The following is a 24,550-nucleotide window of genomic DNA, read 5'->3' on the forward strand; positions in this document are numbered from 1 at the left end:
AAACGTCCATAAGGAGAGAGGAGAGAGGAGCTCAGTGTCTCCTAAGCATCCATAAGGAGAGAGGAGAGAGGAGCTCAGTGTGTCCTAAACGTCCATAAGGAGAGAGGAGGAGCTCAGTCTCCTAGACGTCCTTAAGGAGAGGAGAGAGAGGAGCTCAGTGTCTCCTAAGCGTCCATAAGGAGAGAGGAGAGGAGAGAGGAGCTCAGTGTGTCCTAAACGTCCATAAGGAGAGAGGAGAGAGGAGCTCAGTGTATCCTAAGCGTCCATAAGGAGAGATGAGAGGAGCTCAGTGTATCCTAAACGTCCTTAAGGAGAGAGGAGAGAGGAGCTCAGTGTATCCTAAACGTCCTTAAGGAGAGAGGAGAGGAGAGAGGAGCTCAGTGTATCCTAAACGTCCATAAGGAGAGAGGAGAGAGGAGCTCAGTGTATCCTAAACGTCCATAAGGAGAGAGGAGAGGAGAGGTGCTCAGTGTATCCTAAACGTCCTTAAGGAGAGAGGAGAGGAGAGAGGAGCTCAGTGTATCCTAAACGTCCTTAAGGAGAGAGGAGAGGAGAGAGGAGCTTAGTGTCTCCTAGACGTCCTTAAGGAGAGAGGAGAGGAGCTCAGTGTATCCTAAACGTCCATAAGGAGAGAGAGAGAGGAGCTCAGTGTATCCTAAACGTCCTTAAGGAGAGAGGAGAGAGGAGCTCAGTGTATCCAAAACGTCCATAAGGAGAGAGGAGAGGAGAGAGGTGCTCAGTGTATCCTAAACGTCCTTAAGGAGAGAGGAGAGAGAGGAGCTCAGTGTATCCTAAACGTCCTTAAGGAGAGAGGAGGAGAGGAGCTCAGTGTATCCTAAACATCCATAAGGAGAGAGGAGGTGAGAGGAGCTCAGTGTATCCTAAACATCCATAAGGAGAGGAGAGGAGAGGAGCTCAGTGTCTCCTAGATGTCCTTAAGGAGAGAGGAGAGGAGAGAGGAGCTCAGTGTCTCCTAAACGTCCTTAAGGAGAGAGGAGGAGAGAGGAGAGGAGAGAGGAGAGGAGAGAGGAGCTCAGTGTATCCTAAACGTCCATAAGGAGAGAGAGGAGAGAGGAGAGGAACCCAGTGTATCCTAGACGGCCATAAGGAGAGAGAGAGGAGAGGAGCTCAGTGTATCCTAAGCGTCCATAAGGAGAGAGGAGAGAGGAGCTCAGTGTATCTTAAACGTCCATAAGGAGAGAGGAGAGAGGAGAGGAGCTCAGTGTATCCTAAACGTCCATAAGGAGAGAGGAGAGGAGAGAGGAGCTCAGTGTATCCTAAACGTCCATAAGGAGAGAGGAGAGGAGCTCAGTGTATCCTAGACGTCCTTAAGGAGAGAGGAGAGAGGAGAGGAGCTCAGTGTATCCTAAGCGTCCATAAGGAGAGAGGAGAGAGGAGAGGAGAGAGGAGCTCAGTGTATCCTAGACGGCCTTAAGGAGAGAGGAGAGAGGAGAGGAGCTCAGTGTATCCTAAGCGTCCATAAGGAGAGAGGAGAGAGGAGCTCAGTGTATCTTAAACGTCCATAAGGAGAGAGGAGAGAGGAGAGGAGCTCAGTGTATCCTAAACGTCCATAAGGAGAGAGGAGAGGAGAGAGGAGCTCAGTGTATCCTAAACGTCCATAAGGAGAGAGGAGAGGAGCTCAGTGTATCCTAGACGTCCTTAAGGAGAGAGGAGAGAGGAGAGGAGCTCAGTGTATCCTAAGCGTCCATAAGGAGAGAGGAGAGGAGAGAGGAGCTCAGTGTATCCTAGACGTCCTCCAGTTTTTCTCCCTCTCATTCATCTTCAACTTTTACTCCTTGAATTCTCTCTGCCATGTCTCCTCTCCTCAGTTCCTTCCACCTTTCATCTCCTCTCCTGATTCCTTCGTTCATCTCCTGGACCCAGAGCTAATGGTTGTGACTCTGCCCCACGGCCTTCAGGTCAGAGGTCAGAGGTCAGAGGAGTGACTCAGGGTCAGTGTTGTTCATCCCTTCAGCTCGTGTTCGATGGAGAATAAAACAAACTCTCCGATGTGATGTATTATATTCATGAGTGTGTTGTGTTCAGGGTCTCCTGGTACGTCAGTATTTACAGTGTTAAGAAGTTATGGGTTTTAATTTAGTCTATTATGACTTATATTGCACTTGTATTCCCCTCCGCCCAGCCGGCTGCTCCCGGGGACCAGTCACAGGATCCTGTTCAATTATTTAAAGTCTATTACATGCCACATTTTCTATCTCGTGTTTCCTCTTTTATGTTCCTCTCCTCGGCTCAACGCTGTGCTGGTGAGTGGCGCCCTCTGGTGGTTCCCTTGAGACATTACAACTAACACAGCGGAGTCACATTGATTACTGATTACCAGCTCGTATACACATGATTCATATTCCTGGTATTCCTGTGAATACACCTGTTCACACCTCCTGCTGGGATCAAGAAACATGCAACTAAATACACATGTGGGTTAAATGCTCCAACAAGAGTTTTGTTGTTGTTATTTAAAGATTAAAAGGATGTAAATCAGTTTATTCACACAACTAACACATAAAAGGGCAACGCCGGGTTCTCGGTGGTCACGTGACGGCGGGGCGGAAGTTTTGGCCGTTTTTATTGCATCATTGTAGCCATAGAAACACCGGAAACACATCGGGGCGAGCCCTACACAATAAAACGCTGCAGCCTTGAACGCCGATACATGACGTTTATTTTGAAAACACATAACCGGAAGTGGGTTTTTTATAACTTCCTTCACTTGTACTTTAGAGTCTTGCTGACACTTTTCATCCGTGGGAAAAATAACTATTGACGAGGCGTCGCGCTGAATTCATCTCGAAGGAGACCGACCGACAGACAGACAGACAGACAGGCAGGCAGACAGACAGACAGGCAGCATGTTTCAGCGGAGTGAATATAAAAGGTAAGTGAATGACACGAATTTACAAACTTTTTTAAAAGAGAAACTTCCAGAGCCTTTGATGAGAAGCCGCTCCATGAACACGGGGAAGCGGACACGTTGTCGCGCGCTGAAAGAGCAGCTAGTTAGTCTGTTAGTTAGTCTGTTAGTTAGTCTGTTAGTTCGCCTGTCAGTTCGCCTGTCAGTTCGCCTGTTAGTTCGCCTGTCAGTTCGCCTGTTAGTTCGCCTGCTGCTGCTCCGGGTCGGTTCACATGAGCCGCTCCGTGTTGCTTTGGGCTCTTTATCCGCTGGAATGCGTCCCGTCTTAAGCCGGTGAAGGGTCGATGGAGAGTTTAACCACGGAGCGTTGACCAGAGGACCACCGGGGGGGGGGGGCAGGCAGGTGGATTGAGACAGGTGGGTAGCTGGACACACAGGAGCTCTTTACACTTTTATAAGGTAGGCAACACTCTGCAGCCTACAGTTGCTTATTCTGCTTTTTAATAATAATAGTAATGTGTGTGTGTGTGTGTGTTTAGAGGTGATGAGATGATATCAATATATACAGGATAATTTTTAGTCTGAGAGCAGGTAGGAAACATCCACTACAACACACACACACTCTCACACTCGCACTCACACGTTTCTGCTTATGGATGATTATTTCTGCTTTTTAAGAAGAATAAAGTGTTACATTCTAGGGCAGTGTGTGTAGAGATGATATCAATTGTGAAACTGTATGATCGGATAAGTTGTGAAGTTTAAGTGGAAACTTTATGGTTTTTCTAAACTGATAGTTTTGTGTTTCCTTGCTCACGTAATCTGAGGTAATCCGTTGTATAGCTTTTAAAGAACTGTGTGTGTGTGTTCAGTAGTCTCACAAAAGCAGAACTTCTGGACCATAATTCTGGCTCTGATGATGTGTGTAAACAGATATAATTATGCTAATTAAACTATTGGAGAAGTTAAACGGGTCACAACAGATGGGTCATTTAAAGGATCATAACATAATATAAGATGATATCATCTGATATCAGATGATATAAGATAAGATGATATAAGATGATATAAGATAAGATGATGTAAGATGATATAAGATAAGATGATATAAGATGATATAAGATATACGATGATATAAGAAGATATAAGATGATATAAGATGATGTAAGATGATATAAGATATCAGATGATGTAAGATGATATAAGATGTAAGATGATATAAGATGATATATGATATAAGATGTAAGATGATATAAGATGATGTAAGATGATATAAGATGTAAGATGATATAAGATATAAGATATAAGATGATGTAAGATGATATAAGATATAAGATGATGTAAGATGATATAAGATGATATAAGATGATATATGATATAAGATGATATAAGATATAAGATGATGTAAGATGATGTAAGATATAAGATGATATAAGATGATGTAAGATGATATGATATAAGATAATGTAAGATGATGTAAGATGATATAAGATGATATAAGATCAGGCACGTGCACAGATAGACCCCTAGTGGTGCTCAAGCTCCTCCCCTTTGTCCTGGATGAGTAAAGTGCCCTTTTTGCTGGAGACCACTTTTTTCATTCAGTATTTAAGAATAAAAGTTTCTCTCTCTGTCATCAAGTCCCCCCAAATGTGTTTTAATATCCGACGGGGCATTTATTTGAGTTCTTGTGAGAATTTCGCCTAGACCCGCTCCGCGACGCTCACGAGCCCCCCCCCCCCGCCCCCCGCCGCGCCCCTCCCTCCTCCTCCACTTCCTCCTCTGCTCAGTGCTCCTCGCGCCACCAAGCGGCTGCACCTCCTTCTCCTCTGACCCGCAGCACCAGACAAACAGGTCCTGACGGTGTTTGTCCCCTGACGTTGTTTTGTGATAAATCAACCACAACATTACGCTGCTGAAAACATGACGTCACGACTGGTCCGACGTTTCCTAAACAAATAAACAACAACTCACGAAATCCGTGATTTCAAAGCCTCGTCCAGCTGTTTACTGACGTTAGTTATGTTTAGAGAATAGAGAGAAGAGAGAGAGAGAGAAGAGAGAGAAAAGAGAGAGAGAGAGAGTTCTTATTCCGTTCTATTCAACAGGGGCTTGTCTAGGATTTGTGTGGCCAGACTGAAAAAAAATCATAAGGCCTCTCTGGTATTGTTCAGAGGGCCGGGCCAAATGTGGAGGCGGCCGTATCCGGCCCGTGGGCCTTAGTTTGAGGACCACTGCTCTTGGCTGTTGTCTATCAATATCGCTCATTTTGAAAATGACGTAATAGTGCAATACGGATCCGTATCAGACCAGGAGGAGGGCGATACGTGGCTGGCATGACGACCATTAGCCAATCAGAACGCTTGTACTGTTGTTGCTATATAATAATTCATCTTGATTCATAAAGAACATGTAAGCTAGTGGTCTGATGCTGCCAGAGGAGACGCAGGTGGAGGACGTATTGCATCATCTGTGTCTTGATGCTGACGCTTCAACTGTCAGAATTATTTTTGTTTGGCATTGGGTGCCCTTTTTTTGGGTTTGAGCACCTGCCCCCCAAAATGTCTGCACGTGCCTGTATAAGATAAGATGATGTAAGATGATATAAGATAAGATGATATAAGATGATGTAAGATGATATAAGATAAGATGATATAAGTTGATATAAGATAAGATGATATAAGATGATGTAAGATGATATAACATAAGATGATATAAGTTGATATAAGATGTAAGATGATATAAGATGATATAAGATGATGTAAGATGATATAAGATAAGATGATATAAGATGATATAAGATGATGTAAGATGATATAAGATAAGATGATATAAGATAAGATGATGTGAGATGATGTAAGATAAGATGATGTGAGATGATGTAAGATGATATAAGATAAGATGATATAAGTTGATGTAAGATAAGATGATGTGAGATGATGTAAGATAAGATGAGATGACATAAGATGATATAAGATGATGTAAGATAAGATGATATAAGATGAGATGATATAAGATGATGTAAGATGATGTAAGGTAAGATAAGATGATATGAGATGATGTAAGATGATGTAAGGTAAGATAAGATGATATAAGATGAGATGATATAAGGTAAGATAAGATGATATAAGATGATGTAAGGTAAGATAAGATGATATAAGATGAGATGATGTAAGATGATGTAAGGTAAGATAAGATGATGTAAGGTAAGATGAGATGATATAAAATGAGATGATATAAGATGATGTAAGATGATGTAAGGTAAGATAAGATGATGTTCTCCCCGTGTCCCGGCGGCTCCACGCTGACCCAGTTCCCTCGAGCTCCTGAACTCTGCTTCTCACACAAAGCTTCTGATTGTTGTTTTGTTTCAAGACCAGGAACAGAAACACAGAATCAGATCAGAGAGGTTCTGGATCCATGGTCCGGATTATTGATCAGCCCTCAAGATGCAGATGAAACTCTCTCTCTCTCTCTCTCTCTCAATCTAAGTCTCTCTCACTCACACACACTAAAGCACATTCAGATGATTCCTTTAGTGTGTGTGTGTGTGTGTGTGTGTGTGTGTGTGTGTGTGTGTGTGTGTGTGTGTGTGTGTGTGTGTGTGTGTGTGTGTGTGTGTGTGTGTGTGTGTGTGTGTGTGTGTGTGTGTGTGTGTGTGTGTGTGTGTGTGTGTGTGTGTGTGTGTGTGTGTGTGCACAGTGACTGTTCTTGGCTCTCTGAGTGGGAGGAGAGAGAAATGCTGGAAACGTCAGAACATTAAATAAACTAGAATGGGCACTCGGTAGAGCGCATACCTTCGCATATCACAAGATTGGGCATTGAATTATGAAAATGTTGGCATTAGTTGCATGCCAATTGGACACAAATGTATCGTGCTATGGTAAAAAAAGAGTTTGACCTTTGACCCGCTCGATCCCAAAATCTAATCAACTGGTCCCCGGATAATAAACAATCATCCCACCAAATTTCATGCGATTCGGTTCAATACTTTTTGAGTTTTGCGAATAACACGCATATAAATAAATAAATAAATACACGGCGATCAAAACATAACCTTCCGGCATTTTCAATGCGAAGGTAAAGATACGTAAACAGGAAGTAACATGAAGAAACAGACCAATCAGAGCTCAGGGAGGAGTTTGGAGATTTCAGGAGTTAAAGGAACGACGTGAGCGTATGTTAGTGCACGTGAGCTTATGTTAGTGCACGTGAGCGTATGTTAGTGCACGTGAGCTTATGTTAGTGCACGTGAGCGTATGTTAGTGCACGTGAGCTTATGTTAGTGCACGTGAGCGTATATTTAAATACCAGTAAAGTGGGTCGATGAATGTCGTATGAATATTAATTCCTGATTGTCGTTTTAAATAAATATTGAAGCACAAAAACATTTAAAACACACGAGACCGGAGTGTGTAGTGTGTCTCCACACGTTGTGCGCTGCAGCCCAGTGCGCCGCGTGCTGTTGATGTGTTGATGTTGTGTCTTTTCAGTTCATCAGTTTTTACCTTCGCATTGAAAATGTGGAAGGTTATGTTTTGATCGCCATTTATTTATTTGTATGCGTGTTACTCGCATAACTCAAAAAGTATTAAACCGAATCGCATAACATTTGGTGGGATGATTGGTTATTATCCGGGGACTATTTGATTAGATTTTGGGATCGATCGGGTCAAAGATCAAGGTCATGAAAAGGTCTAAATCGTCTTTTTACCATAGCGCGGTCAATTTATATCCAATTGGCAACTAATGCCAACATGTTGATAATTCAATGCCCAATCTTGTGAGATGTGAAGGTATGCGCTCTACCAAGTGCCCGTTCTAGTTTATGATGTTTCTGAGTTTTAAGTTCCTCATTTTAAAAGAAAAGGAACTGAATTTGACCCCAAAGAAGTTTATGAAGGAGAAGAGGAACACATGCACACACACACACAGAGATAGAGACACACACACAGAGACACACACACAGAGACACACAGAGACACACACACAGAGACACACACACAGAGACACACACAGAGACACACACACAGAGACACACACACAGACACACACACAGACACACACAGACACACACAGAGACACACACACAGAGACACACACACAGAGACACACACACAGAGACACACACAGAGACACACACACACAGACACACAGAGACAGAGCACACACACAGACACACACACACACACACACACAGGTGACTTTCTTTTGCCCCGCCCCGATGTGAAGAGACGTGTCGAGACAGAGAGACAGAGAGACGCTGCTGGAGACCAATCAGACCTTTAGTTTAATAACAAAGACGTCTAAAGAGAGAAGGCCAGGGGGCGGGGCCTGTTTGAATGTCATGTGATCTACAACACGAGGTATTGAGCGCCCCTGGTCTACAGGAACAATGGAAAATGGCCGCCGGCTGCTTTTGTTTTGATTTTAGTCGCGTTGAATTGTTTTGGAAAGTTTCACCAATAAAGTTATAAAACTGAATTCTGACCATTTAAAAGTTTCATAGTAAAAAGTTATTGTTTTACGTGTCATCAAACAGATGAATCGTCCTTTTGTCCAGTGTAGCTTAAGCTGTGTGTCTGTGTTGATGACAACAACAACAACAACAACAACACATTGTAAAAGACTCTCTGTGTGTGAAGCAACAACTATCTCATTTTGCTGTAAGGTTTCTTCACGTCTTCCTTCTCACTCTCTCTGACCCTCTGACCTTCTGACCTTCTGACCCTCTGACCTTCTGACCTTCTGACCCTCTGACCTTCTGACTCTCTGACCCTCTGACCTTCTGACCTTCTGACCCTCTGACCTTCTGACCCTCTGACCCTCTGACCCTCTGACCTTCTGACCCTCTGACCTTCTGACCCTCTGACCCTCTGACTCTCTGACCCTCTGACCCTCTGACCTTCTGACTCTCTGACCCTCTGACTCTCTGATTCTCTGATTCTCTGACCTTCTGACCCTCTGACCCTCTGACCTTCTGACTCTCTGACCCTCTGACCTTCTGACCTTCTGACCCTCTGACTCTCTGACCCTCTGACTCTCTGACCCTCTGACTCTCTGACCCTCTGACTCTCTGACTCTCTGACCCTCTGACTCTCTGACTCTCTGACCTTCTGACTCTCTGACTCTCTGACTCTCTGACCTTCTGACCTTCTGACCTTCTGACCTTCTGACCCTCTGACCTCTGACCTCTGACCTCTGACCCTCTGACCCTCTAACCTCTGACCCTCTAACCTCTGACCCTCTATCCTCTGACCCTCTAACCTCTGACCCTCTAACCTCTGACCCTCTAACCTCTGACCTCTGACCCTCTGACCCTCTGACCCTCTGACTCTCTGACCCTCTGACTCTCTGACCTTCTGACTCTCTGACCTGACTCTCTGACCCTCTGACTCTCTGACCCTCTGACCTTCTGACCCTCTGACTCTCTGGCCCTCTGACCCTCTGACCCTCTGACTCTCTGACCCTCTGACTCTCTGACCCTCTGACCCTCTGACTCTCTGACTCTCTGACCCTCTGACTCTCTGACTCTCTGACCTTCTGACTCTCTGACTCTCTGACTCTCTGACCCTCTGACTCTCTGACCCTCTGACCTTCTGACCTTCTGACCTCTGACCTCTGACCCTCTGACCCTCTGACCCTCTGACTCTCTGACCCTCTGACCCTCTGACCCTCTGACCCTCTGACCCTCTGACTCTCTGACTCTCTGACCCTCTGACCTCTCTGACTCTCTGACCCTCTTACCCTCTGACCCTCTGACCCTCTGACTCTCTGACCCTCTGACCTTCTGACTCTCTGACCCTCTGACTCTCTGACCTTCTGACCCTCTGACTCTCTGGCCCTCTGACCCTCTGACTCTCTGACCCTCTGACCCTCTGACTCTCTGACTCTCTGACCCTCTGACCCTCTGACTCTCTGACCCTCTGACTCTGACTCTCTGGCCCTCTGACTCTCTGACCCTCTGGCCCTCTGACCTTCTGACTCTCTTACTCTCTGACTCTCTGACTCTGACTCTCTTACTCTCTTACTCTCTTACTCTCTGACCCTCTGACCCTGACTCTCTGACTCTCTGACTCTCTGATTCTCTGACCCTTTGACCCTCGGCCTCGGGCGGCCCAGGTGCCTCGTGGTGCTGCCGGTGTTTCCACATTTCATCCTGATGACTCAGAGTGACAACAACACCGGAGGCTCCGCCTCCTCCGGGGAGAATCTCTTTAGTCTTCGATCCCTCACGTTTGTCTCTCCTCTTCAGGCCGTGTGAGCCGTGAGGCGCCGAGGTCGACGTCTCAGGCTCCGCCCACACCGTGATGTCTGAGCCCGGCTCCCCGCTGTGGGACTGGCTGAGCGTCCTCCGCCTGGAGCAGTACGCCGCCGCCTTCCGGAGCGCAGGGCTGGCGTCGCCGCGGCGATGTCGCAACCTCACGGCCGCTCAGCTGGAGGCGATGGGCGTCACGCTGCCGGGCCACCAGAGACGCATCCTGGCCAGCCTCAAGGAGAGAGAGACAGGAGGTGGAGAGACATTGAGACCAGTGGCCAGGGAGAGAGAGAGAGAGGAACCAGAACCAGAGGCCAGGGAGAGGCAGGCGCCCCAGATGAAAGAGGAGAGGGGAGAAGGAGGAGACAAGAAGAGGGAGAAGCCACTTCCTGGACTGAGACGCATGGCATCTGGAGAAGAAGAGAGGGATGGAGAGGGAGGAGAGAAGAAGAGGGAGAAGCCACTTCCTGGACTGAGACGCATGGCATCTGGAGAAGAAGAGAGGGATGGAGAGGGAGGAGAGAAGAAGCCACTTCCTGGACAAAGAACAAGAGGAGGACGAGAGGAAGAGAGGGATGGAGAGGGAGGAGAGAAGAAGCCACTTCCTGGACAGAGAACAAGAGGAGGACGAGAGGAAGAGAGGGAGGGAGAGAGGGAGAAGCCGGTGCCCAAAGAGAGGACGAGGTTCCGCCCCAGCGCCCCGGTGCACTCTGGGTGTTTACCCCCGGTGCCGCCACGCAGCGTCCCCAACTGCCCCCCCCAGCGCTTCACCGCCTCCCCCCCGACCTCCCCCCCCACCCATGCGCCTCTCCACCCTCCCACCCTCCTCCCCCTTCAGCCACCTGTCCGTCACGCGGCCGGTGACGGAGGAGGAGCTTCTGCATCCGTCTCCCACGGCAACGATGTGAATGCTCCTCCTCTCCCTCCCAAATCAGGGGCGTGGCCTAAAGGACGTCCACCAATCCCTCACCGGTGAGACTTGTTATTATCACTGTGTGTGAGAGTGACTGTGTGTGTGTGTGTGTGTGTGAGAGTGTGACTATGTGTGTGTGTGTGAGAGTGTGTGTGTGTGTGTGTGTGTGTGTGTGAGAGAGTGTGACTGTGTGTGTGTGTGTGAGTGACTGTGTGTGTGTGAGAGTGTGTGTGTGTGTGTGACTGTGTGTGTGTGTGTGGAGTTATATTTAATTAAGTAACAGTCAATAATCTCCCCTCTGTGTGTTAGAGTGTGTGTGCTGCCACCTAGTGGACACGATGGAGAACTGCACCGCTTCACTTTGTTACTGGGACTTTTTATATATATGTGAGTCTGTCTCTAGACCGGTTGTGCGTCCTCTTCTCGTTGTGCGTCTGTCTCTAGACCAGTTGTGTGTTTCATGTTCCCGTCGTGACGTTGAGGGGAAACGAGCTACAGAGAGAGGGAGGAAGTCACAAAGGAGAACAACACGGAGCGGTTAAAACGCACAACACCAGCTACACAACACTGAGTGTCACAAGGAGATGGAGAGAGAGAGAAATAAAGAGAGAGAGAAGTGATTTGTTAGCAGGACTTTGTAGCACACTCTCTCTTCTTCTTCTTCTTCTTCCTCCCTTCTTCTGGTTAACTGGTCATTTCCTCTTCACCCCCCTCTCTTTCCTTTCTTCCGAAAGTGTGTGTGTGTGTGTGTTTTCAGAGAAGAGGACTCATTTTGAACACGTTGCTCGGGGTGAGTTTATACTCATGATTTCTCTTCTCAGCTTCGGATTCTCTCTCTTTCCCTCTCTCTCTCTCTCTCTGTCTCTCTCCCTCTGTCTCTCTGTCTCTCTCCCTCTGTCTCTCTCTCTCTCTCTTTTTCTCTCTTTCTCTCTCTCTCCCCTCTCCCCCTGTCTCTCTCTCCCCCCCCCTCTCTCTCAACAGGAAGCTTTCTTTATCTCAGGCTTCATGCTTTCTGTGATCGTGTTTACAGCTCGTCTCTGTAGTTTGACCTCGACCGGCGGTACGGTACTTTATTATTATTTATTGTTCAGTCTTTTATTTATTTATTGTTTCTTCTTTTATTTATTAAAGGTAAACATGTCCAGGTGTGTTCCTGAATGCAGATGTGTAGACAATGCTCCTCTTAGTTACTCATTGTGATGTAAACCAGGTAAACAACAACAAAGAGAACAATCTAGAGGGAGAGAACTGCTCTCTGTGGTAGTTGTAGTTCTATTTGTAGTTGTAGTTGTAGTTTTAGTTGTGGTTCTAGATGTAGTTTTAGTTGTAGTTCTAGATGTAGTTGTAGTTTTAGTGTTCTAGCTGTAGTTGTAGTTCTAGATGTAGTTGTGGTTCTAGATGTAGTTTTAGTTGTAGTTCTATTTGTAGTTCTAGTTGTAGTTTTAGTTGTGGTTCTAGTTCTAGTTTTAGTTCTGGTTCTAGTTTTAGTTGTGGTTCTAGTTCTAGTTTTAGTTGTGGTTCTAGATGTAGTTTTAGTTGTAGTTCTAGATGTAGTTGTAGTTTTAGTGTTCTAGCTGTAGTTGTAGTGTTGTAGTTGTAGTTTTAGTTGTAGTTGTGGTTCTAGTTGTAGTTCTAGTTGTAGTTGCAGTTGTGGTTCTAGATGTAGTTGTAGTTCTAGATGTAGTTGTAGTTTTACGAAGGTACTATTAAGGTACTATAAAGGTAATATTAAGGTACTATTAACCTACTTATTGAGGTACTTTTCATATTTAAGTAAAAAGGAGGCCACATAAATACACAACGACTCGTCCACCAACAGCCCAGCTGAAGGGTCCATGTGTCTCCATTGTCTCCATTGTGTCTTCATTGTGTCTCCATAGTGTCTTCATTGTGTCTACACTGTCTCCATTGTGTCTTCATTGTGTCTTCACTGTGTCTCCACTGTCTTCATTGTGTCTCCATTGTGTCTTCATTGTGTCTCCATTGTGTCTCCATTGTGTCTTCATAGTGTCTCCATTGTGTCTTCATTGTGTCTTCATTGTGTCTCCATTGTGTCTTCATATTGTCTCCATTGTGTCTTCATATTGTGTCTTCATATTGTCTCCATTGTGTCTTCATATTGTCTCCATTGTGTCTTCATTGTGTCTTCATATTATCTTCATTGTGTCTTCATATTGTCTCCATTGTGTCTTCATATTGTCTTCATTGTGTCTTCATATGATCTCCATTTTGTCTCCATTGTGTCTTCATTGTGTCTTCATATTGTCTCCATTGTGTCTTCATATTATCTCCATTTTGTCTCCATTGTGTCTTCATATTATCTCCATTGTGTCTTCAGATTGTCTTCATTGTTTCTCCATTGTGTCTTCATTGTGTCTTCATTGTGTCTTCATATTGTCTCCATTGTGTCTCCATTGTGTTTTCACTGTCTTCATAGTGTCTCCATAGTGTCTTCATTGTGTCTCCATTGTGTTTTCACTGTCTCCATTGTGTCTTCACTGTGTCTTCACTGTGTTTTCATTGTGTCTCCATTGTGTTTTCACTGTGTCTTCATTGTGTCTTCACTGTCTCCATTGTGTCTTCATAGTGTCTCCATTGTGTCTTCATTGTGTTTTCACTGTCTTCATTGTGTCTCCATTGTGTCTTCACTGTCTCCATAGTGTCTTCATTGTGTCTCCATTGTGTCTTCACTGTGTCTCCATTGTGTCTCCATAGTGTCTTCACTGTGTCTCCATTGTGACTCCATTGTGTTTTCACTGTCTCCATTGTGTCTTCACTGTGTCTTCACTGTCTCCATTGTGTCTCCATTGTGTCTCCATTGTGTCTTCACTGTCTCCATTGTGTCTCCATTGTGTTTTCACTGTCTTCATTGTGTCTCCATTGTGTCTTCATTGTGTCTCCATTATGTTTTCACTGTGTCTCCATTGTGTCTTCACTGTGTCTCCATGGTGTCTCCATTGTGTCTCATTGTGTCTCCATTGTGTCTCCATTATGTTTTCACTGTCTTCACTGTCTCCATTGTGTCTTCACTGTGTCTCCATTGTGTCTTCATCCTCGTCTGTTGTGTATACAGAGGTCAGGTTAAATATAGAGCTAACAGCCCCTTCTCCCTCTCTCTCTTCCTCTCCCTCTCTCTCTCTTTCTCTGTCCCTCTCTCCCTCCCCCCCCCTCTCTCTCTTTTCCTGAGTAAAAGGAGGAACTGTGTCAACGGGTCAGTTTCCCGTCATTGTGTTATTTTCTGGTTTATTATTAAACGGAGGAAGGAATATAAAAGTTATCTGGAGTCACCAGGAAACTAAACATCATGAAACAACTAATGTGTAAGGTGTGTGTTGTTTACATGTGTGTGTTTACACATGTGTGTCATGTGACCGTCCTCTCAGCGGGTCATGTGACCGTCCTCTGAGCGGTCATGTGACCGTCCTCTCAGCGGGTCATGTGACCGTCCTCTGAGCGGGTCATGTGACCGTCCTCTCAGCGGGTCATGTGACCGTCCTCTCAGCGGGTCATGTGACCGTCCTCTGAGCGGGTCATGTGACCGTCCTCTGAGCGGGTCATGTGACCGTCCTCTGAGCGGTCATGTGACCGTCCTCTCAGCGGGTCATGTGACCGTCCTCTCAGCGGGTCATGTGACCGTCCTCTCAGCGGTCATGTGACCGTCCTCTGAGCGGGTCATGTGACCGTCCTCTCAGCGGTCATGTGACCGTCCTCTCAGCGGGTCATGTGACCGTTCTCTGAGCGGGTCATGTGACCGTCCTCTCAGCGGTCATGTGACCGTCCTCTGAGCGGGTCATGTGACCGTCCTCTCAGCGGGTCATGTGACCGTCCTCTCAGCGGTCATGTGACCGTCCTCTGAGCGGGTCATGTGACCGTCCTCTCAGCGGGTCATGTGACCGTTCTCTGAGCGGGTCATGTGACCGTCCTCTGAGCGGTCATGTGACCGTCCTCTGAGCGGGTCATGTGACCGTCCTCTGAGCGGTCATGTGACCGTCCTCTGAGCGGGTCATGTGACCGTCCTCTCAGCGGGTCATGTGACCGTCCTCTCAGCGGGTCATGTGACCGTCCTCTCAGCGGTCATGTGACCGTCCTCTGAGCGGTCATGTGACCGTCCTCTCAGCGGGTCATGTGACCGTCCTCTCAGCGGGTCATGTGACCGTCCTCTGAGCGGGTCATGTGACCGTCCTCTGAGCGGTCATGTGACCGTCCTCTGAGCGGGTCATGTGACCGTCCTCTGAGCGGTCATGTGACCGTCCTCTGAGCGGTCATGTGACCGTCCTCTGAGCGGTCATGTGACCGTCCTCTCAGCGGTCATGTGACCGTCCTCTGAGCGGGTCATGTGACCGTCCTCTCAGCGGTCATGTGACCGTCCTCTGAGCGGGTCACGTGACCGTCCTCTGAGCGGTCATGTGACCGTCCTCTCAGCGGTCATGTGACCGTCCTCTGAGCGGGTCATGTGACCGTCCTCTCAGCGGTCATGTGACCGTCCTCTGAGCGGGTCATGTGACCGTCCTCTCAGCGGGTCATGTGACCGTTCTCTCAGCGGGTCATGTGACCGTCCTCTCAGCGGGTCATGTGACCGTCCTCTGAGCGGTCACGTGACCGTCCTCTGAGCGGGTCATGTGACCGTCCTCTCAGCGGGTCATGTGACCGTCCTCTCAGCGGGTCATGTGACCGTCCTCTGAGCGGTCATGTGACCGTCCTCTCAGCGGGTCATGTGACCGTCCTCTCAGCGGTCATGTGACCGTCCTCTGAGCGGTCATGTGACCGTCCTCTGAGCGGTCATGTGACCGTCCTCTCAGCGGGTCATGTGACCGTCCTCTGAGCGGTCATGTGACCGTCCTCTCAGCGGGTCATGTGACCGTCCTCTGAGCGGGTCATGTGACCGTCCTCTCAGCGGGTCATGTGACCGTCCTCTCAGCGGTCATGTGACCGTCCTCTGAGCGGTCATGTGACCGTCCTCTGAGCGGTCATGTGACCGCCCTCTCAGCGGTCATGTGACCGCCCTCTGAGCGGGGCATGTGACCGACCCCTGAGCGGGTCATGTGACCGTCCTCTCAGCGGGTCATGTGACCGTCCTCTGAGCGGGTCATGTGACCGTCCTCTCAGCGGGTCATGTGACCGTCCTCTGAGCGGGTCATGTGACCGTCCTCTCAGCGGGTCATGTGACCGTCCTCTCAGCGGTCATGTGACCGTCCTCTGAGCGGTCATGTGACCGTCCTCTCAGCGGGTCATGTGACCGTTCTCTGAGCGGGTCATGTGACCGTCCTCTCAGCGGGTCATGTGACCGTCCTCTGAGCGGTCATGTGACCGTCCTCTCAGCGGGTCATGTGACCGTCCTCTGAGCGGTCATGTGACCGTCCTCAGCGGGTCATGTGACCGCCCTCTGAGCGGCTCATGTGACCGCCCTCTCAGCGGGTCATGTGACCGCCCTCTGAGCGGGTCATGTGACCGCCCTCTGAGCGGGTCATGTGACCGCTCTCAGCGGGTCATGTGACCGTCCTCTCAGCGGTCATGTGACCGTCCTCTGAGCGGTCATGTGACCGTCCTCTGAGCGGTCATGTGACCGTCCTCTCAGCGGGTCATGTGACCGTCCTCTGAGCGGGTCATGTGACCGTCCTCTCAGCGGGTCATGTGACCGTCCTCTCAGCGGGTCATGTGACCGTCCTCTGAGCGGGTCATGTGACCGTCCTCTCAGCGGGTCATGTGACCGTTCTCTGAGCGGGTCATGTGACCGTCCTCTCAGCGGGTCATGTGCCCGTCCTCTGAGCGGTCATGTGACCGTCCTCTCAGCGGGTCATGTGACCGTTCTCTGAGCGGGTCATGTGACCGTCCTCTCAGCGGGTCATGTGCCCGTCCTCTGAGCGGTCATGTGACCGTCCTCTGAGCGGGTCATGTGACCGTCCTCTCAGCGGGTCATGTGACCGTCCTCTGAGCGGTCATGTGACCGTCCTCTCAGCGGTCACGTGACCGTCCTCTGAGCGGTCATGTGACCGTCCTCTCAGCGGGTCACGTGACCGTCCTCTGAGCGGTCATGTGACCGTCCTCTGAGCGGTCATGTGACCGTCCTCTGAGCGGTCATGTGACCGTCCTCTCAGCGGGTCATGTGACCGTCCTCTGAGCGGGTCATGTGACCGTCCTCTGAGCGGTCATGTGACCGTCCTCTGAGCGGTCATGTGACCGTCCTCTGAGCGGGTCATGTGACCGTCCTCTGAGCGGGTCATGTGACCGTCCTCTGAGCGGTCATGTGACCGTCCTCTGAGCGGGTCATGTGACCGTCCTCTGAGCGGTCATGTGACCGTCCTCTGAGCGGGTCATGTGACCGTCCTCTGAGCGGTCATGTGACCGTAGAGAGAGGAACATTCTCTGGAGGCGGAGCCGATGAAACTTGTTGGTTTGAGTCTGAAAGTCTTCAGAAAGAGAAGAAATAAAATCAGTAAAGAAAAAAAAATACACAGTGAAGGATGTTCTGGATCATGAATGGGAATTAATGTGTGCATGTGCTGCATTTATGTGTGTGTGTTGCATTGTGTGTGTTGCATTGTGGAAGCACATGTTACAAATATTACAAACTCAGTATATGAACAAGGAACAAGTTGGCTAGTGTGTGTGTGTGTGTGTGCGGGTGTCTGTGCATGTGTGTGTGTGCGGGTGTCTCTGTGTGTGTGTGTGCGGGTGTCTGTGCATGTGTGTGTGTGTGTGTGTGCGGGTGTCTGTGCATGTGTGTGTGTGTGTGTGTGTGTGTGTGTGTGTGTGTGTGTGTGTGTGTTTGTGTGCGGATGTGTGTGTGTGTGTGTGTGTGTATGTGGCCAGAGGTATGCTGGTTCTCAGCGTCTGTCCGTCTCTCCGCCTCCGCCTCCGCCTCGCCTGTCCGCCTGTCCGCCTGTCCGCCTGTCCGCCTCCGTCCGCCTCCTCTCCGCTCTGTCCGCCTCTCCGCCTCCGCCTTCCGCTCCGCTCCGCCTCTCCGCTTCCGCCTGTCCGTCTCTTCCGCCTCCGCCTGTCCGTTTTCTGCTTCGCTTCGCTTGTCCGTTTTCTGCTTTCTGCTTGTCGCTTGTCTTCCGCTTCGTTTCTGCTTGTTCGTTTTTCTGCTTGTCGTTTTCTGTTTTCTCTGCTCGTTCTCTGTTTTCTGCTTTCTGCTTGTTCGTTTCGCTTTCGTTTTCTGCTTGTTCGTTTTCCGTTTTCGTTTTCCGTTTTCTGCTTTCCGTTTCGTTCGCTTGTCTCGCTTTCTCGTTTTCGCTTGTTCGTTTTCGCTTGTTCGCTGCTTCGCTTCGTTTTCTGCTTTCTGCTTGTCGCTTTGTTCGCTTGTTCGTTTTCCGTTTCCGCTTCGTCTGCTTGTTCGCTTTCCGTTTTCCGTTTTCGTTTTCTGCTCGTTTTCCGTTGTCTGTTTTCTGCTTTCGTTCTGTTTCTGCTTGTTCGTTTTCCGTTTTCTGCTTGTTCGCTTTTCTTTTCTGCTTGTCTGCTTTTCTCGTTTTTCGTTTTCTGCTTGTCTGCTTTCGTTTTCTGCTTCGCTTGTTCGTTTTCCTGCTTGTTTTCTGCTTGTTCGTTTTCCGTTTTCTTGTCTGCTTGTCTGCTTTTCGTTTCCGCTGCTTTCGCTTTCCGTTTTCGCTTTCTGTTCTGCTTTCGCTTGTCTGTTTTCTGCTTGTTCGCTTGTTCGCTTTCTCTGCTTGTTCGTTTTCTTTCGTTTCTGCTTGTTCTTGTTCGTTTTCTGCTTTCGTTTTCTGCTTCGTCTGCTTCGCTTTCTGCTTTTTCGTTTTCTGCTTGTTCGTTCGCTTTTCCGTTTTCTGCTTGCTTTCGTTTTCCTGCTTGTTCTGTTTTCCGTTTTCTCTGCTTTCGCTTTTCTGCTTGTCTGCTTTCTTCGCTTTCCGTTTTCGTTTTCTGCTTTTCGTTTTCCGCTTGTCTGCTTCGTCGCTTGTTCGTTTTCCGCTTGCTTTCTCTGCTTTCGTTTTCGTTCGTTCTTTGCTTGTCTGCTTTCGTTTTCTGCTTGTCTGCTTGTCCGTTTTCTGCTTGTTCGTGCTTGTCTGCTTCGTTTCCGCTTTTCTGCTCGCTTTTCGCTTGTCTTTTCCGCTTCGTCTGCTTTTCCGCTGTTCGTCTGCTTGTTCGTTTTCGCTTCTGCCGTTTTCCGCTTTCCGTTTTCCGTTTTCTGCTTTTCCGTTTTCCGCTTGTCTGCTTCGTTCGTTTTCCGCTTGTCTGCGTTTTCTGCTTCTGTCTGCTTTCCGTTTTCTGCTGCTTCCGCTCGTCTTCTTTCCGCTTTCGTTTTCCGCTTTCCGCTTGTCTGCTTTCCTTGTCTCTGCTTGTTCGCTTGTCCGCTTCGTCTGCTCGTCCTTCCGCTTTCCGTTTCCGCTTCGTCTGCTTCGCTCTCCGCTCTCCGCTCGTCTGCCTGTCCGTCTGTCCGCCTTTCCGCTCTCTCCGCCTGTCCGCCTCTCTCGCTCTCCTCCTCTGTCCGCCTGTCCGTCTTTCAGACCGTTTGCGCAAGTTTGTCGCCTGCAACGTCTTCTGGGAAACGGTGAGAACATCTCACTGCTGCTGTAGTGTTCACTCGGAGGAGGAGGAGGAGGAGGACGTTTGCATGGGATGTTCACCTCCTGACCTGTCCTCTGTCCTCTCTCCTTTGTCCTCTCTCCTCTGTCCTCTATCCTTTGTCCTCTGTCCTCTCTCCTCTCTCCTCTGTCCTCTCTCCTTTGTCCTCTCTCCTCTCTCCTCTGTCCTCTATCCTTTGTCCTCTCTCCTCTGTCCTCTCTCTTCTCTCCTCTGTCCTCTATCCTTTGTCCTCTCTCCTCTGTCCTCTCTCCTCTGTCCTCTCTCCTCTCTCCTCTGTCCTCTATCCTCTGTCCTCTCTCCTTTGTCCTCTGTCCTCTATCCTTTGTCCTCTGTCCTCTCTCCTCTGTCCTTTGTCCTCTGTCCTCTGTCCTTTGTCCTCTGTCCTCTCTCCTCTGTCCTCTGTCCTCTCTCCTTTGTCCTCTCTCCTCTGTCCTCTATCCTTTGTCCTCTGTCCTCTCTCCTCTGTCCTCTCTCCTTTGTCCTCTGTCCTCTCTCCTTTGTCCTCTGTCCTCTCTCCTCTGTCCTCTATCCTTTGTCCTCTGTCCTCTATCCTTTGTCCTCTGTCCTCTCTCCTCTGTCCTCTCTCCTTTGTCCTCTGTCCTCTGTCCTCTCTCCTTTGTCCTCTGTCCTCTCTCCTCTGTCCCCTCCAGCTCTTCTCCCACCAGGACCGTCCCTGGCGAGCTTCAGAGGGCGCTCGCCCCTCAGCTGCCTCCTCGTTGCCGAGGAGACGCTCGTCTGTCGCGCCCGCCGGCGAGGAGACTCACTCGTCTGTCCCGGGACGCCAGTGAGTAGATCGTGTTTTAAGGGTTGAAGACGATATTTTGGGGGCATTTTACGAGTTGAGAGCGAAACAACGTGACACGAAGGTCCTCAGCTGGGTGTGAGTGGAGGTCAAAGGTCGGCGTCTTGACCCCTGAGCCGCAGCACACGATGCAGTCCATTAAAATAACTTCTGAGAGGAAAACTGACTTTCATGAATTGAGTAAACACTCGTTTACTCGTTTCATCAGCTCTGCTTTCCATTTGTTGTTGTTGTTGTTGTGTATTTTATTTAGTCAATCATTGCAACACAATAAAATATTATTCTATTAATTTACAAAACCGGTAGAAGCAAAAACATGCTTATATATTCATATCCTAAATTATTATAATCAAATAAATCAGAACATTTATATGAAATGAAGAAAAATAAACAGATTTGACGCGTTCTTCAACAACTGTTTATGCTTCAGGAACGAAGTCCAGAATTTATATTTAAAATGGATAAAATACAATCCATGCAAAAATAACTAAATGCTGAGTCACGAGGCCGAACTCCCACGAGTAGGGATGGGCATCGAGAACCGGTTCTGTTTTAGAACCGGTTCTCAGTGAACCGATTGTTTGGGATCGTTAGCCAAATTCTTTAACGGTTCTGCTAACGGTCCTCTGTGGCGTTGCGCATGCGCAAACTTTTTTAGTTTCTTCAGACTGCAGCAAACATGGCAACGAGGCAGAAGCGCTCTAAAGTTTGGCTCTATTTCACACGACAAAATGACAACTACGCCACTTGTAACGTGTGTCAAAAATCTATTTCGTCGAAGGGAGGAAATACAACTAATATGAAGAAGCATTTGAACACGCACGGAATTAAATGACAGGAATGTCATGTGTTCGATGCAGCAGCTCAGCTAACGTCGGCGCTTCATCTCTTTCTGTCCAAGGTAAACTCCTCAGAAGTGATCACAACCACTCACTGTGTGAAGCCATTTGCCTTTATTGTGTGGAGTCGATCAAGTTATCTTCTGTCCCTTCGTTTGAAGCATACATTTGAGCTCCGGCATTGGTCCCGTTATTGATCACTTCACGTTTGGATTGGAAGTCCAGTTTTGAGAAATGTTTGATCGTAACGGTGTTAATTATCGGAGGGCGTGTGTTATCAGCAAACGTTCGCGTTATCGTGTTAACCCATTATTAAACTGAGCATATCGATTTTTAATCCATTATTAAACTTAGCATATAGCTACGCTAGCTTAGCTACAGAATCTTCCATTGTCACCCTACATTGAGGCAGAGGTCGTGTTTGCCTCCCCTCTTAATGTGGCTTTATGTCAGCTCAGCAAATTCAGCGATTTTGTTAGTGCCATTTGTTTCATTGTGTAAACCAGCTTTCACTATATAAATAATCTCCATTGCCATCCAATGTAGCTGATGAGGTTCAGAGTCAGACCGGTTCAGAGGCTGGTCGTCTGCCTGGGTCACAGGCTACAGCACGTCTTGGACACCTCCTCATATCTTTGTGTTCAGGCATCCTCTAGCCCATCTGAGAGAGTGTTCTCCACGGCTGGAGACACAATAAGTCCTGAGAGATCGCGTATCCTCCCGGAGAAAGCAGATATGCTTATTTTTCTGCACAAGAATTGTTGATGATCCATACAATTGATGGCGCACACTTGGTATTTGCCACTGCTAGTTTCATTTTTGGCAGCTCAGTTCATATACCCTTTAAAAAAAAGGAAGGAGCACTGTAATTTCTAGGAACATGTTTAAATTAAACAGAATACATTTTATTTAAGTTATGTAAGTTTTATTTTAAGTTCAAGAGTAATATCGTATAAATGTTTTTGCTTATTTAAAAAAAGTAAATGTGTATGTATACATACTGTGTGTGTGCAGCATTATATAAAAGAAAATTAATGTGAATAAACCCGTTTGTGCTCTTTTTTTCACCCCTTGCCCAAAAGAATCGATAAGAGAATCGATAAGGAATCGAATCGATAAGCAGGAATCGATAAGGTATCGGAATCGTTAAAATCTTATCAATTCTCATCCCTACCCACGAGGCTCCGTGCCTCAGATCTCTGTTTTTATGAACATGTTCCTGAAGGCCACGTCACCTTGAAAGCACCTGGTACCTGGAGACCAGCTGGCACCGGGTGTTTACAGAGGAATGTAAACACCATGTTTACCTGGTGGATTGAAGTCGTTTACCTGGTGGATTGAAGTTGTTTACCTGGTGGCTTGAAGTTGTTTACCTGGTGGATTGAAGTCGTTTACCTGGTGGATTCTAATATCATGATTATCCCGAGGCTTCTGCCTCCTGGACTCAGATGTTCCTGTAGATTCATGGACCAGACTTTATGTTCTGGTTGTTTATGTTTGTGTTGTTTACCTGTTTGTTGACTTCATGTTGTTGTTGTTGTTGTTCTGACCCGCTCCGCCTCTCGTGTTTCCTCCTCAGAGTCACTCGATGATTCTGATGACTACGAGGAACCAGAACTGTTCTACCCCGGAGTGAACGACCCAGACAGGGTGAGGGAGGAGGTTGTTGTTGTTATTCTTCTTCTTCTTCTTGAGCTTCGTCTTGTTGTTGTTGTTCTTCTCCTTGTTCATCTTGCTGTTCTTGTTTGTCTTGTTGTTCTGATTGTTCTTGTTCATCTTGTTGTTGTTGTTGTTGACGAATGACGCTGTCTCCTCCTACAAGACATGTCCCTGGAGGTTCCTTTGTTGTTGTTGTTGTTGTTGACGAATGACGCCGTCTCCTCCTACAGGACATGCCCTTGGAGGTTCCTTTGTTGTTGTTGTTGTTGACGAATGACGCCGTCTCCTCCTACAGGACATGCCCTTGGAGGTTCCGTTGTTGTTGTTGTTGTTGATGAATGACGCCGTCTCCTCCTACAGGACATGCCCTTGGAGGTTCCTTTGTTGTTGTTGTTGTTGATGAATGACGCCGTCTCCTCCTACAGGACATGCCCTTGGAGGTTCCTTTGTTGTTGTTGTTGTTGTTGATGAATGACGCCGTCTCCTCCTACAGGACATGCCCTTGGAGGTTCCTTTGTTGTTGTTGTTGTTGTTGATGAATGACGCCGTCTCCTCCTACAGGACATGCCCTTGGAGGTTCCTTTGTTGTTGTTGTTGTTGATGAATGACGCCGTCTCCTCCTACAGGACATGCCCTTGGAGGTTCCTTTGTTGTTGTTGTTGTTGTTGATGAATGACGCCGTCTCCTCCTACAGGACATGCCCTTGGAGGTTCCTTTGTTGTTGTTGATGAATGACGCCGTCTCCTCCTACAGGACATGCCCTTGGAGGTTCCTTTGTTGTTGTTGTTGTTGATGAATGACGCCGTCTCCTCCTACAGGACATGTCCCTGGAGGTTCCTTTGTTGTTGTTGATGAATGACGCCGTCTCCTCCTACAGGACATGTCCCTGGAGGTTCCTTTGTTGTTGTTGTTGTTGATGAATGACGCCGTCTCCTCCTACAGGACATGCCCTTGGAGGTTCCTTTGTTGTTGTTGTTGTTGTTGATGAATGACGCTGTCTCCTCCTACAGGACATGTCCCTGGAGGTTCCTTTGTTGTTGTTGTTGTTGATGAATGACGCCGTCTCCTCCTACAGGACATGTCCCTGGAGGTTCCGTTGTTGTTGTTGTTGTTGATGAATGACGCCGTCTCCTCCTACAGGACATGTCCCTGGAGGTTCCGTTGTTGTTGTTGTTGTTGATGAATGACGCCGTCTCCTCCTACAGGACATGCCCTTGGAGGTTCCTTTGTTGATGAATGACGCCGTCTCCTCCTACAGGACATGTCCCTGGAGGTTCCTTTGTTGTTGTTGTTGTTGATGAATGACGCCGTCTCCTCCTACATGACATGTCCCTGGAGGTTCCTTTGTTGTTGTTGTTGTTGATGAATGACGCCGTCTCCTCCTACATGACATGTCCCTGGAGGTTCCTTTGTTGTTGTTGTTGTTGTTGATGAATGACGCTGTCTCCTCCTACAGGACATGTCCCTGGAGGTTCCTCTCCGGTTAAAGGGCCGGTACAGTTCTTTGTGCAGTGATGATGAGCAGCTGGACGATGAAGAGTAAGAAGCAACTAAATGTCTTGATAATCATCTTATATACTATTATAGTGTGTGTGTGTGTGTGTGTGTGTGTGTGTGTGTGTGTGTGTGTGTGTGTGTGTGTGTGTGTGTGTGTGTGTGTGTGTGTGTGTGTGTG

The 24,550-nt window shown here is 47.9% G+C and overlaps 1 protein-coding gene across 4 annotated transcripts in view; it reads left to right on the forward strand.

Annotated features, from left to right (window-relative positions):
• Nucleotides 1–2,794: 2,794 nt before the first annotated feature.
• The window catches only part of LOC130211371 (arf-GAP with Rho-GAP domain, ANK repeat and PH domain-containing protein 1-like), a 60,783-nt gene continuing 39,027 nt past the window's right edge, over nucleotides 2,795–24,550 (forward strand). For all 4 annotated transcript variants that reach the window (XR_008835017.1, XM_056442123.1, XM_056442122.1 and 1 more), the window contains exons 1-6: nucleotides 2,795–2,893; nucleotides 10,125–11,099; nucleotides 11,350–11,427; nucleotides 20,226–20,359; nucleotides 22,796–22,866; nucleotides 24,332–24,414. Coding sequence is in view for 3 of the 4 variants with exons in the window: in XM_056442123.1 (XP_056298098.1) it covers nucleotides 10,180–11,099; nucleotides 11,350–11,427; nucleotides 20,226–20,359; nucleotides 22,796–22,866; nucleotides 24,332–24,414 (1,286 nt within the window). In the remaining variant the exon portion in view is untranslated. The remainder of the gene's footprint in view (nucleotides 2,894–10,124; nucleotides 11,100–11,349; nucleotides 11,428–20,225; nucleotides 20,360–22,795; nucleotides 22,867–24,331; nucleotides 24,415–24,550) is intronic.

This window comes from Pseudoliparis swirei, chromosome 20 (genome assembly GCF_029220125.1).
Source record: "Pseudoliparis swirei isolate HS2019 ecotype Mariana Trench chromosome 20, NWPU_hadal_v1, whole genome shotgun sequence".
In the NCBI taxonomy this organism is placed as follows: domain Eukaryota; kingdom Metazoa; phylum Chordata; class Actinopteri; order Perciformes; family Liparidae; genus Pseudoliparis; species Pseudoliparis swirei.